This window comes from Arachis ipaensis, chromosome B7 (genome assembly GCF_059453495.1).
Source record: "Arachis ipaensis isolate K30076 ecotype BB chromosome B7, ASM5945349v1, whole genome shotgun sequence".
NCBI classification, from domain to species: Eukaryota; Viridiplantae; Streptophyta; class Magnoliopsida; order Fabales; family Fabaceae; genus Arachis; species Arachis ipaensis.
Genome location: NC_142442.1, coordinates 4265762 through 4282975, shown reverse-complemented (window position 1 = coordinate 4282975; position 17214 = coordinate 4265762). Strand labels below are relative to the sequence as shown.

Below are 17214 nucleotides of genomic sequence, written 5' to 3'. Positions count from 1 at the left end.
AAAATAATAAATAAGAAGATTAATAAAGTAGAAAATATAATTTTTATTATGTGTAATTAATTTAAAGATAATTAAAAGAGTGTTTATACACCTTGTTAAGGAAAGTGTGTTGCACCTTGACTATAAAAATAACATGTGGAATTTGACTTACCTTGTAAGAAAATTAAACCTGGTAAACCAGCGAATCAATAGCGAGAGAGTTTGTACCTGATTTCACACCGCATACATAGCATAGGAAACTTCCTGTTTCGTTCAGTGTGGGAAAAAAAAAACACTTAAAAAAAATTAATGTCTACAGTTTTTGATAGGTATTTAAACTTTCAAACACTATTTGGTTATTATAAAAATATTTTGGGCCATGACATGTTTCAATGATTATTATTAGTATTATTATAAAAATATTTATGCAACATTTAGTGATTAGATTTTATGACATCTTACTATTAAAAAAATATAAAAACCAGTTTTTGATATAAAAACTGATTTTTTTAGTATAAAACCCGATTTATTATCGATTTTATCATGTCAAACTAATTTAGTTAATTAATTTAAATTAAATTTTTGTTTAACAAAAAATAGACTTAGTTTTTGGACTAACCATAACTATGTATAGCCTTAGTTTAAATTGCTTTTGAACTTGAAAATAAATATAACTACTCCTGAGTCCTGAGTGTAAATGTTCTCATCCCTTGTGATTAGACCATTCACCAAAGCATATTACTGCTCTAGAACCAAGATTAATTTCCCTACGTTATTCACTAGTTATTATTATCTAGGTAAAATCCAAATATTATATTCTTCCCTAGAATCTAAATTGTAGTTGAATTTCACGTGTACCTTTTGCTTTAGTGATGGAGTTGATCAATTTATTTCTTGGATATACGATTTAGCTTTCTCTTCTTTCAAGATGTTGGTAATGGTCATGTCCTTAATAACTCATCTGTATAATTGATTATGCATAATTTTTACTATATATTTAGCGAAAAATTCAGTTACTTGTTAATTTAATCAATGAAAAAATAGTAGGAAGCTAAAAATTTTGGTTGTCATACAATGAAAATTATTATTCTTAGATTTATTTTTCATACACTGTTACTAAAAGATAACGAATAACCAATCATATATCACCAAAAATATTTAATGGCCATATATAATTCTTCTTGGGTTCATTTTCTTGATCGTTTAATGGCCATATATAATGAAGCATGATAAGTGCGACCGCTATATTAGTGGTGGCTATTGCCGTGGATTTCTTCTTGGGTTCGTTTTCTTGATCGTTTAATGGCCATATATAATTCTTCCTAATACCAAAGATTTTCTACAAAGTTTATTCTTGCGTTAGCAAGAAATCTTTTGAAGTTAGCTTTATATATGGAGAGAATTTATAAAGGGAAGAGAATGACAGCTCTTCAACTATGATGCAAGAACACGCTTATTCCAGCAGATAATAAATGTCTAGGAAATTCTTTAGATCATATTTGCCACTGAATTTCAGATTTCGAATAATCTAAGTTGGAAAGTGACATTTTAGACTATCTTCTAAATTGAATCAAATTATAGCGGTGTCCTATTTTTTTTTTTTTTATATAAACTGCGGTTTTGAATAAAATTTTTTAAGACTAAAATGTTTAAAGTTTAACTTTTAACATACTATTTCTTTAAAAATAACACCATTTATATAATCTATTAGGAGAGATATAGGTCATGAAATAAATACACATCATCCCCTCATTCCACTTAGATGGATATTTTTTTTTTTTGGTGACTACTTAGATGGATATTGAGCTAAGATATTAATGTTTTGCAATATATTTAATAAGTTTATAAGGTAATTTCATAATTTATCACTATTTATATTCAACATTTTCCAAAACAAACTAGAAACAATCTTGGTGCTAACAGAAGTCACTAAAGTGGGATCATTTATAAAAGGAAAAATATAAAAATAGCAGTTCGAATTTGACATTCGAGTACAGCAGACCGTGGGGACTGGCCCCTTTTCCATGTAGAATAAGAAAGCCCGTAAACCAGGCAGTCAGAAACCAAATTTGAAGAGGCAGTGAGGGGTTCAGTTCCGGCTTTTCCTCTTCCTTCTCCACTTTATCTTATTCATGGAGCGTTCTCCTTTGTCTTCCGGGCGGTTGTCCTTGTGCTTCGACTTTTTCTGTGACGTAAGCAACAGCGGAACTGTATTACGGGAAGAACTAATTAGCGAAATTTTGCTACTCAGGCAATCGGGATTCTACAGCGTGAATGCTTGTGAAGCCTTTAGCGATTGGTTCATTTTCTATCGTCTACCCAGTAAACCAGGTTTTTTTGCGTTCTCTCTTGACGTGGACGAGTATCGTCTGCTCTACGATGATTATAAGCTTGCGAAAGATCATTTTTACACTCTTGCGAAGGACGATGAATTCAAGGATCTCTGCTGGACTCTCTACAGTTGGTACAAAAGTGGTAAACAAAGCCGGGTTTTGAAGGGCCACGCTGATGCTATGGAAGAAGGTTTGGTGGTTGACGGCGATGGAGTGATCCCTGTGCCTAAGAAACAACATTTTGATTTCTCTTTCTTGTGTCCTGGATTGATGTATCCCGTGTTGTTCGACTTTTTCTGTGATGCATGCAACGACGGAACTGTATTGCGGGAAGAACTAATAAGCGGATTTTTGCAACTGAAGCAATCGAGATTCTACAGCGTCAGTGTTTGTCAAGCCTTTAGCGATTGGTTCATTTTCTCTCGTCTACCCCGTAAACCAGGTTCTACAATGATTATGTGCTTGCGAAAGCTCATTTTTACACTCTTGCGAATGATGACGGATTCCTGAATCTCTGCTACTCTCTCCACCGTTGGTACGAAAGTGGTAGAAAAAGCTCGTGCAAGCCTCTAAAACTTGTTCCGTTCGATAACAGACTTGTTGCTGAATCTGGGGTTTTGAAGGGCCACGCTGATGCTATTGAAGAAAGTTTGGTGGTTGACGGCGATGGACTCATCCCTGTGCCTAATGTCTCCAGCTATGTCCTCTCTCAGGTCATCCTCTTCTTGGAGAAGAAACACCATTTCCAGTAGACCCACGACAAAGCTTCCGCCCACTACGAGGGCTGGTCCACCGCCTTTTTCAACCGGAACAGCCACGTTCTCCCCGATTTGCATCAGGTCAGCTTTCGCATTCTGTTAGATGCCGTTAGTTAGTTAGCCGGTTAGAATTTGATTTTGAATTAGACTCTGTGGAAGCATGTAGTGTAGGCTGCAGCTGTTAGCTTATTCCTTCAATGAGAAATCGTTTCCCCTTAAATCTTAATACATTTGATTTCCCTTTTTCATTATTACTTTGGATCCTCTAGGCTGCGCAAGATCTTCAGATCCCAAGCTTGCTTGAATCAATAAGTAAGGTGCAAAAGCGCAAGGATGGTGGCCACCTCAATGACAATTTGTCCAGCGAAATGTTCCACTATTTCTGTGGTATGGCCGGCAACAACAAACGCGGTAGAGCCATTCTGGAGGAATTGAATAACATCAAGTTATTTAGAGGCTTGGATAAGGTTGCCTGTGAAAACTTCGGAATATGGTTCACTCAGATTGGGGATTTGGGTAGGGACCATCACAATGAATTCAAGACTCTCATGAAGTCCCCTGACTTCAGTCAAGTCTGCCTTTCTCTTTATTGGGGCGACGAACGTCTGCAGTTTGCCCAGGTCTCCCTAAGAAGCCAAGACGGAAAGGTCTTGAAGATCGATAAGAGTGTTGCCGTTGATGAATCTGTGTTTTTAAGACGCTGTGTTAGGTGCAGTGATTGGTGGACTGAGATCCCTGTGAGCATTGGTAGCCCTGTACTCTCATCGGTCATTGACTTCTGTTGTAAGGTATGGGATTTCCATAAGATATATGGTTCCCGCCGGATCAAGGAGGGCCTTGTGGTTGTGGATCATTTCCGGTGCTGGGTCACAGATTTCCTGAAGAATAACATAGACATTCTCTCCGAATTGTACGAGGTTGGTTTCTTTGATCTTGTCATGTACCATCTGTTTCTTGTTCTTCATATTATATGCAACATAGCACGAATTTTATTTGGTATGCTTTTGGATGACCCATGACTCTAGTGCTTGTTTTATGATATGTCACTTACTTAGTTAATCTGAATCACCCTAGATTTTGGGCTCGGTTTAGGAAAGTTTCTGAATTTTATCCATTATGACGTGTGTATCATGATATATGTGGTTCTCATTGTTAGATTGAGCATCTGCTTAATACTTGTCTTTGAGAGGAGCAAATTTCCTTTACTAGTTAGTGTACATGCTCCAAAAGTTTTCTAATCTTTTGATCTCCTCCATGTTAATTTGCAAATTAACTCAAAGCTGTCACTGTTGTTGTTTAGGCTGCTGACTTTCTTGAAATCCCGAGCCTGTTGCTGCTTACAACTGAGGAGGTGACAGATCTGGTGACGAGGCCCCTTGATAAGGCATCGGTGTTGTCTGGGAAACTATCATTTTCACGAATGCTCTCATCCCTTTTTGTTAAATTCACAGAGTAGGGTTGGCCATCAAGTAGGAAATTGGTATGCTGTTGTTAATCAAAGGACTACTTGATTTGATCGTTCCCCATTTTTATGTTTACTTTCTTGGTAAACTTCAGTTTGTTCTCTATTTGAAGGTTTGTAGTAGCAATTGATGATGAATCCATCCATTTGGATATTGCACTATCGATCCCATCTAGTGGGATAAGATTTTGTTGTTGTAAATGTAGCCTTACTCTGTAAACGATTATGTATATAAGTATATTATTTTGATTGAACTTAGTTGATTTTTGTATTGGTTATTTCTTTTCTGACTATAATGCTTTCTTTCAAAAATAAAATGTTGTTGCTCACCTGGTTTGAATTTGATAGGTGTCTGGTGTCTACTCCCTTTAAAGATGTGAATGGTAGGTGCTTTCCCTTTCATAATCATTCAAAGTGACATCAATAATTGTGAGGAGTATTGTGATCGTATTAGCAAAGGTGACTGCTAGAGCATAGGAGGTCAATCAGTTTAGTATTAGAAAAAAAAAGGGAATTAGTTAGTATTTTGTTCAAATATAAAGCAAATATAATACAGAAAATGAAATAGATAGTTAAAGCAAAAGACCTTTTTTTTCCATAGTGATTTTATTGAATAAAAAGAATGCCTCCCTCTTCAAGGAGACATTCTTTCATTCTTCATGGAGTGACTGGAGCTAGAAGCATAAAACTTATGTTTGGTTGCAGAATTCTATGGCTTCGCTCATGAAGCATGATAAGTGCAACCGCTATATTAGTGGTGGCTATTGCCGTGGATTTCTTCTTGGGATTTGCTTAAGAAGCTGCGATGGACCTGAGTTGAAGATGGACAAGAGTGTTGCTACTGCTGAATCCCTGTTTTTGCAAGACCGCATTGATTCTAATCCTGATTTGCATGAAGTCGAGGTGCCCGTTGATAGAGACATTCTTTCACAAGTCATCGACTTCTGGTGAGTCATTTTTCTTAAGAGATGGGCCACTTTCTTCTTGGAGCGTAACAGAAATACTCTTTCCAATTTGAAAGAGGTGAATTTATTAACGCTATGTCATATACATACTCAGTTCTTGTTCTTGACATTAATTATGATGTGCATATTTTCTAAAAGACTGTCTACATGCTCTTAAGAGTTTCAAATATTTTGTAGGCTGCCGACTATCTCTTCATTCCGAGCTTGTTGGAGTTGACAACAAATGCATTGGCAAATTCTGTGCAAACGAAGCTTCACCCCACGGCGGTGTGGTCAACAATCCTTTTCAGTTCTCACCAATAATGGCTCCCTTCTTCCTTTATCATTAAAGGACTACTTGACTATTCAACATCCGATGTATCTTTGTTAGATTTTATTCGTTTCTTGATAGCAATGCATGATGAGCTTGTTTGGATAATGCTTTCCTCATCAAGGTTTGTGGTTAATGGAGCATAGACTCTAGAAGTTTAAACGATGAGGTCCATATAGATTTTCTTACTAGTGTTTAATTTTCTAAGGCATTAAGTTGATTGATGTTGCTCACTACCTCTAAAGATGAATGGGGCTACTCATTCATGGTAGATGCTTTGCCCCTCATGCTCATTTACAGATTACACTACAGTAAGATAAATCAAAGTGATTTTAATTTTATTGAATGGTCTCTTCCCATTGTTGCATACTATTATAGAAGAATGTTAGAGAATTATCAGAATTTATTATTTTTGGTCATCAAGTAGGCATAATCCACGTTAATAAGTTTTGTCTCATGCCTCCCGCTATTCTCTTTAGTGAAAAACTTCCTTTTACTTTTACTAGTATGATTGGTTTCATGTAAGACGACTTAAAAATGATATGAATAAATTGTAAGAGTATAAAGTCGAACTAATTGTCAATAACAAGAGCATAAATTATTAATTAGAATTGAAGTATGGTTAAATTTAAACATGTATTATACACAAATAATTTTAATGGTTAATATGTGTTTTTAAATTATCAAAATTATTTTACTTAAATAATTATCTCTAGAGGTAAGAGCCGTATCAAAGATGTAAAATAGTGCTAATCAACTTGGTCAGGATTACAGAATACAAAACTTGATAAAAATATATAATTATCATTGGTTAGAACAGTGTAAATAATTATATTAATTGCGTTTTAAAATTAATACTATAATCAACGTATAATATAAGAATAAGTGAATAACACATTCATCTTTTGAATGAAAATCATTGATATTCATCAATAGATTATAGAATTTCATATAAAATATGAAGTACGAATTATCCTTTACACGATAGTTTAAGTTGAAATTAATTAGTACATACAATTGTATTTTTCAAAAAAAATCATAAAATATTATATTTATTTCTCTATATAATTTAACTATCTCTCTATTCATACCGGAAATTTATTTTTCATACAATAATAGTCCATAGAAATTATTTTTTTCAGCTAAAGTATGTTCTAAAAACCGGATTGAATGGTCGGACCGATTCAACCGATAATAATAACGGTCCGGTTAGGCATACGAAATCCGGAAACCGTCAATTGAAAAACCGGTAAAAAAACCGATGACCCGGCCGTGACTGGAACCGGCCAGTTTGAAGGAAACGGCGTTGTTTTGCACTTTTGCTTACTGAATGTGTGAAGCTTTGAATGAAGCCATGCCTCTCACTCTCACTCTCACTTCACTTCACTTCACTTCTCACTCCCTCTCATTCAAAGCAGAACTCTGAAATTTGAATCACTCCCCTTCTCCAGCCCTAGCCCCTCTTCGAGCCACGGCAGCCGCCCGTCCGTCGAGCTACTGCCGCCGTCCGTCGCCCGCATCCCTTCTCTCTTCGTCCTGTTCTCGAAGTCTCCAACCCCTGCTCGCTCCTTCCGCGAGCTCGGCCCATCTGTCGTCTTCATCTGCTCGCCGTCGTGTGGTCGGCGTCGTCCGTCGCAGCAACGCACTCTGCTCAGAACCCCAAACTTCGAAGGTTAGCTCACTGCTCACTTCTTCTGCGCTTTTTTATTTATGCCCTGTTCAATGATTATTTGATTGCTGATTATTTGAATGTTTTGTGTTTTAATTTTTTATTGAATGATTATTTGATTACTGATGAGCTCTGGTTCTGCTGTATTGCTGTTTTTGTGTGTTGTGATTTTTTATTGAATGAGCTCTGGTTTTGCTGTGTTGCTGTTTTGTGTGTTTTTTATTTTTTATTGAATGATTATTTTGCTGATTATTGATTATTGAAGGTCTTGTGATAATTGATTATTGAATGTCTTTTGATTATTGATTATGATTAGTGATGTGCTTCTGGTTTTGCTGTGTTGTGTTTTCCTATTTTGTGATTTAATTGTGCTTCGATTGTGATTGTCTTGATGAATTCTTTTAAATATATATTTTGCTGTTGCTGTTGTTGTTGTGTTGATTCATAACAGTCTGATTAATTTTCATGAATTCTTTATTCCATGGGAAAAGGAAGATTAAGTTAAGGTAATTAGACATATTGTTTGTGTCATAAATCATAATTTTTTAATACATTTCAGGCTGATGTAGAAGAAATTGTGTTTAGACTGTGATTGATAGAAGAAGAAAATATGGACAGAGCTTAAAAACTGAAAAAGAGAACTTTGTTTAACCAATCTTGAACTTCTTAGTAAGCTAACCAAAAATATCTACCTAATAACTAAGTAACTTTGTGTAGCCAATCTTGAACTTCTTGACACTAGTTAACTGTTTAACCAATCTTGCCGTTGTCTCGCCGCCTTCATGCTGCTCGCCGTCGTCCTGCTCTCCGTCGCGCTCAACCCCTATCAAAGGTTAGTGGCAGTGCTCAGAACAATACGTTTTTCTTTTTATTCTCTGTTGTGATTTCTGAAAGTGAAATCATGGATAAGATTACAGGGGTTTTGTTTTTGTTGAAATTATTGATAAGAAATGCTTTGCTATGGTGCTGTTTTTGAATTTCTGGCTCTGCTGTTTTCGAATTTTTGTTTGTTGTGCTGCTGGTGTTTTTGATTGTGTTGATGAGAGCGGCTGTTTTTGAATTTATACAAATACTTTCCTCTTGTAGAAGCTTATGGTAGGAATTGTGTATATTGTAATTCTTCCTCAATATATTCCAGAGGCCTTTGCTTCAAATTTTAGGGCCAATGTTGCTGACATGGTCAGTTTATTTGTTTTCCATCCCTTGTAATTGTTACTTATATCTATGAAGAAAAAAGGTGAATGCATGGCATGTTTCAAAGTCGTGCTGATTATCAGTGATTATATGTACTGCATTTTTTTGTTTGATATTAATTAATATTATAAGATTTAATTTCTCTGTGCTATCTTTCTAAAGATGGTTTACACGACTCAATTTATGAATTTTCACCATCATCTGAAAATACATTTGATTGGATGCTTGGAAAATGTTTAATGCTATCAATGTATTAACTATTAAACAAACATGTTCTATAATTTTATATTATAGCAATAAACATGTTCTATAATTTTGTGTTGATGATTTATTGATTGTTTTTTATTGTGTTGATAAGAGCTGATCTATATTTTATTTTAAATTTTATTCTAAAACAGTTTTCTTCAGTTGAACCACGGTTGGACCGGTTGGACCAGTGAACCAGTGACTAAAGCGGTTTGATGATGGGTCCGGTTCTCAGAACCTTCTCTATAAATCCTTCGAATTGAAATGGAAGGGAGAGACCGAGAGTAAATTTCAGTGTTGGCGGTTTTTCCCTTATGAATTTTGCAATTGAAAAAACTGGTGAGAGAGTGGGAACTAGTACCAGCAACCAAGCACAGAGAAAAGCCAGAACCAAACCCTATTCAAAATCCTCATTCTTCATCCCTCAGCCATCGGAGCTTCAATCTTACTCACCTTCGCTTTGTTGCACACCACACACTCAATTTGAGCTAAGCATTTTCACAAACACAAAGCAAGCATAATGAGTGGCATATTCAAACAACCAGGTGCATTCGCCATCACTCCCCACAAGGTTTCAGTCTGCATTCTCCTCAAGATCTACGCTCCCCCTGCTCAAATCTCCCTCCCTTTCCCTTTCTCCTCCGTCGCCCACCACAACCGCCTCGGATTGTTCTTGCTCTCCCTCACCAAGGTTCCCTTTCGAATTTAACTTCCATTCCTAGCTTCTTCATTTCTTATCAAGGATAACTTGAATTTTTATGTCATATTTGTCTATGGAAAAGTTTGATTTGTGTGATTGGTTTTTTAATTGTTTGAGAATGTTGGTGACTATGCAGTCGTGTGATGATATATTGGAACCAAAATTGGATGAACTCATCCATCAATTGAGAATGATGAGCCAAAACTGGATGTCGACTTGGATTATTGATCAGTTGATGACTAGGCTGTCGTCTCTGTCGTCACCTGATGATTTGTTTAATTTTTTTATTGATATACGAGGTGGGTTGAACAGTATTGATGTTAGTAGACCTCATCTTATTTACACAGCTGGTTGGCGGTTATTTGTTAGATTGAACGAGATTTGTTAATACTAAAAATGACATTGTGCAGGAATACTTGGGGGTCCTGATTCGGGTGCCATTGAAGATGACCAAATTATTTTGGACCTTAACAGTAACCTGGGCATATTTCTTCGGCGCTGTGTGCTTGCTTTCAATTTGTTATCATTTGAGGTATGGCATATGACAATAAAAGGTGGAAGAAGAGTATGGCTAGATAGTTGTTTTCTCTGATGTTCCATTGTATTCATTATTTCTAGTACTAGCCGCTACCATCATGGCGTCATAGACGTGCTTTACCTTTGAATGAGTATGCAGTGATGTAATGAAGTTTGTGGTGAAATCAGCATGACACCCCTGATTTTCTTTTTTTCATGAAAAAAGTTGCTATTGGGAACTTAACATGCAATTTTGAGTCTTTAGCAATAACTGTTTTTCTTTAAACTAATACTTCTCAGTATATTTTTCCACATAAACTTCTTGCTTTCTCTCACTCACTCACCCCTATTCCCCCCCAATCACACATATGCTTAGTTCATGAGTGCATATTTAATGTTTTTCTTTAAGATGAAATCTTATCCTCCTTGAAACTTTATTTGAATGTTCAGGGTGTGTGCCACCTCTTGACAAACATAGGGATATACTGTAAAGAAGAATTCTCAAATTGTCCTCCTTACGAAGCACCTAGTTTAGATGATTCTAGTAGTAATTTGGAGACGTATTCAGAATATGAGAACATGGACCTGGAGAATTTTGTATATGAAAAGGTTTCAGAAGAAATTGAAGCAAGAAAGGAGGCTAATGAAAGAATTCCATTCCATCTTCATGTACCAAATACGCTTCTGAGTTTAGTTGATGGTATGGTTGTGATTGGCTGTTCTCTGTTTGCTATTTTGTATAGTTTATCCTTTAATTAAAGATAGAAAATAAAAACATAAAATCAGAACATTAAATAAACTCATCCTGGTTCACGAAGGCGTCTGAATATTATAGACAAGGACTTTTTATAATTTATGCTTTTTTTGGACCTGTTTATTGACATAGTGATCTAACTGTGCTTGGTCAAAATTTACAAACACAGATATTGATGTTCCGGTTGATTCAGCATCTAAACAGAGTGAGAAAGTTAGAGTAGCTAGTCCTTATGGAGATCCTTCAAGTAACATGCTAAGAGATGATGATCCTAGTGGTGCAGTATTCCTGCGCACAAACTGGCAGGTGCAAGGGTACTTACAAGAGCAAGCGGATATAATTGAAAAGTATGCATCTTGTAGGCCTTGAACTTCTCTTGATATATTTGAATATGGAATTGTAGAAGTGCCTTTCATCTATAGTAAATTTCATTTTTTATTCTTGTTGTAGGAATGGAGGTGCTGTCTCTTTGAATGGGTTTGAAATTGTTCTACGACAACTACGGAAGTTGGCACCTGAACTACATCGAGTAAGCTTAGGAGGTTATTTTTTGTATTATTTATGGGCTTCATTTTTTTTTTTGGTTATTCTTTAAGTTTGCTGATATTGATTTTTACATCCATCTAGGTTCACTTTCTGAGCTACTTGAATAGTCTTTCTCATGATGATTATATTGCTGCTTTGGAGAATCTTCATTGCTACTTCGATTACAGGTAGTTGAACTGTTGGTTCTTTTCTAGTCTCTCTACTGATATTGAAATTGGACAATGAATTGTTAATTCCTCATTTGGTGACTAGTTATTTTAAAGCAAGTGATAGAGGTAAAAAGGCATAATCACTGTGCCTGGTGTCCATGTTGGATGAGAGCTTTAGATCATTCTATGTTCAGTATGTTGGGTACAAACGAGGCCTTGTTGCACTATGTTGCGAAGTATCACTTTTCTCGGTTGTTGTAACTTATCGTCAAACCATTATTTGTTTGTGTAATACTTCCTCAAAAGGTTGACTTTACCTTGTACAGGAATTGTGTAGCAATTTTCATGACAATTATTCAATTATAATATGTACACTTTACCTAAGAAATTGCTATGCGCCATCTCATCCTTAATGGATTTCTAGTGCAACTTCAATCATCTAAACTGATTGTAATCCCTTTCAAGTTGTTGTTTATTACTGAAGAGTATCTTCAACTTGCTTGCATTTGACTTTTCTATAACCTCAGTTTCTCTCCACCCGTCCTCTTGTGTTACCAAGTCTTGAGTGAATTAATAGCCAAATAAAATTGTAGAGCATATCCTTTCACAACCTCACTTATCAGTTACTTGGTGGACAAAAGTGCAGGGACCGAAGGACTTGATTTTGTCCCTCCAGCTGGTAGTAATAGCTTTGGAAGATATGAAGTTGCTTTGTTATGTTTGGGGATGATGCATTTCCACTTTGGGCATCCAAAGTTGGCTTTAGAGGTGTGCTTTATGAACATTTCACCACTTGTTTTTTATTCCTACCTTTCTAGTCTTCAGCTCATTATTAAGCCAATATAATTATTCTACTACTTGTGTGGTACTGCAGTACTTATTTTGCTTGACCATGTTTAGGTTTTGACAGAAGCAGTTCGTGTTTCTCAGCAGGTGAGAGATCTAAACTTTAGTTTTGCTTATTCAACAATGTTGCCAAATAGTAGCATTTAACAATTGGCACAAAATTTAAGTTGACAGCCAAATTTGCCTTATTGACTACATGCTACTATAGGTTCATGTCAAAATAAATGTTATTAGCAGATGTTGTAATTTAACCCAAAATGTATCTTATGTGTTATGCTGTGTTGATTGACAATTTTAATCTATGCAGCAAAGCAATGATACCTGTCTTGCATACACTTTAGCAGCTATCTCAAACTTGCTTTTTGAGAACGGAATCTCAAGTACAGCTAGGTTGATAGGATCATCATACTCACTTTTTACGAGCATAGGTATTTCACTCTCTGTTCAACAACAATTGTTTGTTCTCTTGAGAGGTTCTTTGAAGAGAGCAGAAAGTCTGAAATTAAAACGGTTGGTGGCTTCCAACCATCTGGCAATGGCCAAGTTTGATTTAACGGTAATGAGATTTTCTTACTACATTAAACATTCTCTTTCTGCATCCAGTACTTTTTCCTATTTACATTTCTTCAAGATCCACAAAGTTAAATTGTTCTGAAGTCTTAACATCTTGATAGTGGTTACTGAAACATGAAATTATATATGATCTCATTTATTTACATCATGGTAGTATATTCTTGCAGCATGTCCAGAGGCCCTTGCTATCTTTTGGTCCAAAAGCTTCCATGAAGCTCAGTACGTGCCCTGTTAATGTTTGCAAGGTAGTAGAAATCTTTGTAATTATTATAAGTGGATGAAAATTACTGAACAAAAGGAATTAGATCTTCACATAATGCATTTTCTTGTTCTATGACTGACAGGAGCTCAGATTGAGCTCTCATCTCATCAGTGATTTTTGCAATGAGAGTTCTGCAATGACAATTGATGGTGCTTTCAGTACAGCTTGGCTTAGGAATTTACCAAAGCCAACAGGTTCTTTACTACTATGCCCAGAAAATGGATCTGGCAGCAGTTCTAATGTTTCCCAATTCTGTGCACAACCAACCTCAATTCCAGGATCTGTTATGCAAGTATTGGGTTCATCTTATCTACTTCGGGCAACTGCATGGGAGTTATACGGAAGGTAAGTTCATATCTGTCTTCTAGGTATATGTGAGCTAAGTTCATGGTTTATTATTGTGTGCTTTTTCAGGAAAGTATAATTCTAGTTTCATGAGCATTAAAGTTAATCATTTCCATATTTTTGTAATAACTTGAAAGCCTACTGGCTTGCATTTCATATTTTATTTTTTCTATTTCTCATCAGCACTCCGCTGGCTCGCATAAATGCACTGGTACATGCAACTTGCTTTGCTGATGCATCAAGGTAGCTTCTAAGCTGAATGTATCCCCGTTGTTTATTAAGTAAAATGATGACTGTTTACCTACCAATAATTTTTTTCCTCCTTGTGTTGACTTCGTATTGGTTCCCAGTTCCTCAGATACAGCGTTAGCATATGTAAAGCTCATTCAACATTTAGCAGTCTTCAAAGGATACAAAGGTTGGAATGGTTGCATTAAATTTGAAAATATTTCCACCTTTTGTTTTATATTTGTACGCTTCCATGCTTCATTCTATTTTCCCCCCTAATAGTTTCTATATCATCAGCCAGAGTAAGTGTGTCAGAGAAGGGATTACACCCAAGGGGGTGTTGTAGTGTAGGCAACATAACCTGATAAACATATTATTTTTCGGCTTGAACTTATGACCTTAAGTTAGCTTTTTGTTTTCCCCTCCTTACTGTTGTTGTTGTACTGATCCATCTTCTCATTTTTCTGTCTTTTTAGAGGCCTTTTCCGCCCTTAAAATCGCAGAGGAGAAGTTTCTCTCTGTCTCAAAATCACAAATCTTACTACTCAAGTTGCAGCTACTTCATGATCATGCTTTACATCGGTAAGTGTGCATTCAGAACCTTAAATTCTGTTAGCAGCTGTCATTTATGAATTGTTAATAACTTAATTGGGCATGAGCATCATGCAGTGGACACTTGAAGTTAGCCCAGAAACTATGCGATGAACTGGGTGTTTTGGCATCACCAGTAACCGGTGTAGATATGAACCTGAAGACAGAAGCAAGCCTTCGGCATGCTCGAACATTACTTGCAGCCAATCAATTCCGAGAGGTTTTTTTCCCAGCTATTTTACAGCTCCTATTTCCTAATAATAATTAAGCAAAATATTTTAATTTGGCTGAATTAGACCTTAGCTTCTTATCCAGGAAGGAGAAAAAGGTACTGATTGCTGCTAGTGTTAGTGTTAAAAGAGAACTCACTGTTTAAAGGGAACTGTTCTCCTCCTAACTTTGCGTTTCACCTTTTATATTTGGCATATTATTCTTCCAGGCCGCTGCTGTGGCACACTCCCTCTTCTGCATGTGCTACAAGTACAATCTGCAAGTTGAGAATGCTTCAGTTCTTCTTTTACTTGCTGAAATTCACAAGGTAATGTGGTCATATTATTTGACACACTTTTGGTTTGTGTATTCTCAAAGTTTTTAGAAAACAAAAAATGTATGGAGCAAAATATTCTAAGCCAGTAGAATCGGGGAGAAAAGAAAAGTCGAGTAAGGAAATGCTTGGGTAGATCCATAGACGATGTCTGTGTTTGTATATAGGCATTAAACAGCACCATGGTTTCATTTAAGGTAAATATTTGTCATGGGTCGTGATTATTGATGCATATCTTTTATATTCTTCAATGTATACTAGCTTATGATATTTTTTTTATTGTGTATACTTTTTATGTGAGATATTGAAACAACCTAAATGATTGACAGTATATTGTGCCAGCATTCCTATTGCTGTCTGTTCTCTACTTTAAAGCCTTCAATTTTTTTTCCTTATCAGAAATCCGGAAACGCAGTTCTAGGCCTTCCATATGCATTAGCAAGCCTTTCATTCTGCCAGTCATTTAATTTGGATCTTCTAAAAGCCTCTGCTACTCTTACTCTAGCTGAGTTGTGGCTCTCTCTTGGATCAAGCCATGCAACAAGGGCTTTGAACCTTGTCCATGGAGCCTTCCCAATGATTCTTGGTCATGGTGGTTTGGAGCTCCGCTCACGGGCTTATATTGTTGAAGCAAAGTGCTATCTATCCGATACAAACTTCTGTGGTATGTGATTGTAAACCCTTTTATAGACTATGCTATGCAAGTTTGCCTTTGCTCGTAACTCTACATATAAGCTTAAATATATTTGATTTTTGTAACCATTTTAATACCAAAGCTGATTTATATTCTTTCAGTCTTTGACAATTACGAGATTGTGATAGATTCATTAAGACAGGCATCTGATGAACTCCAACTTTTGGAGGTAAGCAAACTTATGTAATCTTGTGTATTAGCATTGTACTGGCAGTATTATCATTATATACTTACATTTCGTCATGTGTGGTCCACAGTTTCATGAACTGGCAGCTGAAGCTTTCTATTTGATGGCCATGGTATACGACAAACTTGGACAATTAGAGAAAAGGGAAGAGGCTGCAGCTTCATTCCAGAAACATATATTGGCTCTCCAAAATAATAAAAATGAGGATGATCCTCTTGTAAGTGTATTATGAAGATATATATAGTTATATAGCCTACTAAATTGTATACAACGCTGAACTTGATAGTCTCTATCTTCTGTAATTATCAATCATTCAGTTGTTGTTTAGTCATTTTGTTTACAGTTGAGGTATTCTGATGAGAGATGGTGAAAGTAGGCATGATGTAGAATGGCATTTAAACCTTTGGAGGTTTGTGGGTTCGGTAAATCACATGGTAATGATTATTATATAGAACTGCCGTGTTGTGTTTGAAATGAACTTGGTTGCTTATTCAATTTTTTCTATATATCTTAGGAAAACTACGTTAAAGTAATCCATAGGTCTGATTGATAAATGGCAAAAATATGTGGTAGGTCCTACATACATATATTTGTCACCTTTTAGCAGAAAAGATTGGATGGAGTGTGACTGAAATCATACAATTGGCAACTATCTTAATGAAGAATATTAACTGATTTTGATTTCATCATTTATTGGTGGATCTTTTATTGTCGTTATTATTATTATTATTAATGAAAAATTTCCAGTGTATCGATACATGGTTATTTTAGTGATTTTTAACTGTTAATTTTAATTATATTTATAAAAATATATATAATATATATAATTAAAATTAACGATTAAAATTTATTTAAACACTGGTATTTGTATACTTGAAAGCTTTCTATTGTTATTTAAGTGGCTCATATTTTTTGTTTTTGTGGGATCGAGGTGTGGGGAATTGGGAGGGGGATGGGGTCATACTCTTCGGTGATCACATGTGCTTGCAACAAATCGTTATCTTTTGCTCATACGTTGCAAATTTTGAAGCTCACGACGGGGCCAACTTGTACTTGCCCTCGCTTGGATGACAAAAAAAAAAAAAAAGATATTGACGTAATTGTACATCTTTTTAATAATTTCATTGAATGATGTTTTTTTTTCCATAAAAATCTTAAATTTACCTTAGGAAATAATATTTTTTCGGAAAAAGAAAAAAAAAGCTCACTATGTGGTCTAAAATAATTACAAAAAAGAATGCTATTAGCCTACGTCAGGTTCGTGTCCACGTTGCGTATTTGACGATGTTGCTACATTGACAATAGGTGGTTAATAGGTGTAGCACAATTTTCTTTTTTATTTTTTTTTCTTTATCTAATAGGT

General features: G+C 35.6%; 2 protein-coding genes across 6 annotated transcripts; both read left to right on the top strand.

Moving 5' to 3' along the window:
* The first annotated feature begins 1955 nt into the window (after positions 1 to 1955).
* Positions 1956 to 6148, top strand: LOC148550186 (SKP1-like protein 1A). Its single transcript, XM_088493282.1, has 6 exons — positions 1956 to 3151; positions 3340 to 3987; positions 4371 to 4550; positions 4881 to 4915; positions 5238 to 5479; positions 5675 to 6148. The coding sequence occupies exons 2-3, from the start codon at positions 3439 to 3441 to the stop codon at positions 4524 to 4526; spliced, it is 705 nt and encodes a 234-aa protein (XP_088349408.1). The 5' UTR covers positions 1956 to 3151; positions 3340 to 3438; the 3' UTR covers positions 4527 to 4550; positions 4881 to 4915; positions 5238 to 5479; positions 5675 to 6148.
* Positions 6149 to 7142: 994 nt separating this feature from the next.
* Positions 7143 to 16325, top strand: LOC107608774 (anaphase-promoting complex subunit). Of its 5 annotated transcripts, none has more exons than XM_021107050.2 (22): positions 7143 to 7479; positions 8219 to 8308; positions 9079 to 9607; positions 9753 to 9915; positions 10027 to 10148; positions 10583 to 10832; positions 11056 to 11233; positions 11337 to 11415; positions 11514 to 11599; positions 12223 to 12349; positions 12482 to 12514; positions 12735 to 12983; positions 13168 to 13245; positions 13345 to 13607; positions 13791 to 13850; positions 13958 to 14025; positions 14312 to 14417; positions 14505 to 14646; positions 14866 to 14964; positions 15370 to 15634; positions 15766 to 15833; positions 15922 to 16325. In XM_021107050.2, the coding sequence occupies exons 3-22, from the start codon at positions 9437 to 9439 to the stop codon at positions 16081 to 16083; spliced, it is 2769 nt and encodes a 922-aa protein (XP_020962709.1). In that variant the 5' UTR covers positions 7143 to 7479; positions 8219 to 8308; positions 9079 to 9436; the 3' UTR covers positions 16084 to 16325. The 5 variants fall into 5 exon arrangements, with proteins under 5 accessions (XP_020962709.1, XP_016165993.1, XP_020962708.1 ...); XM_021107046.2 differs by having other exon boundaries at positions 7183 to 7479; positions 8194 to 8308; positions 9069 to 9607; XM_021107047.2 differs by having other exon boundaries at positions 7191 to 7479; positions 9069 to 9607.
* Positions 16326 to 17214: the final 889 nt, after the last annotated feature.

What these genes read in the sequence shown, in the direction of transcription:
- LOC148550186 (XM_088493282.1), top strand. Translation starts at nt 3,439, where the DNA reads ATGTTCCACTATTTCTGTGGTATGGCCGGCAACAACAAACGCGGTAGA. An exon ending in TTCTCTCCGAATTGTACGAG is followed by an intron (nt 3,988 to 4,370) that starts GTTGGTTTCTTT and finishes GTTGTTGTTTAG; the next exon opens with GCTGCTGACTTTCTTGAAAT.
- LOC107608774 (XM_016310507.3), top strand. Translation starts at nt 9,437, where the DNA reads ATGAGTGGCATATTCAAACAACCAGGTGCATTCGCCATCACTCCCCAC. An exon ending in AGTCTTCAAAGGATACAAAG is followed by an intron (nt 14,026 to 14,311) that starts GTTGGAATGGTT and finishes CTGTCTTTTTAG; the next exon opens with AGGCCTTTTCCGCCCTTAAA. An exon ending in ATCCGATACAAACTTCTGTG is followed by an intron (nt 15,635 to 15,765) that starts GTATGTGATTGT and finishes ATATTCTTTCAG; the next exon opens with TCTTTGACAATTACGAGATT.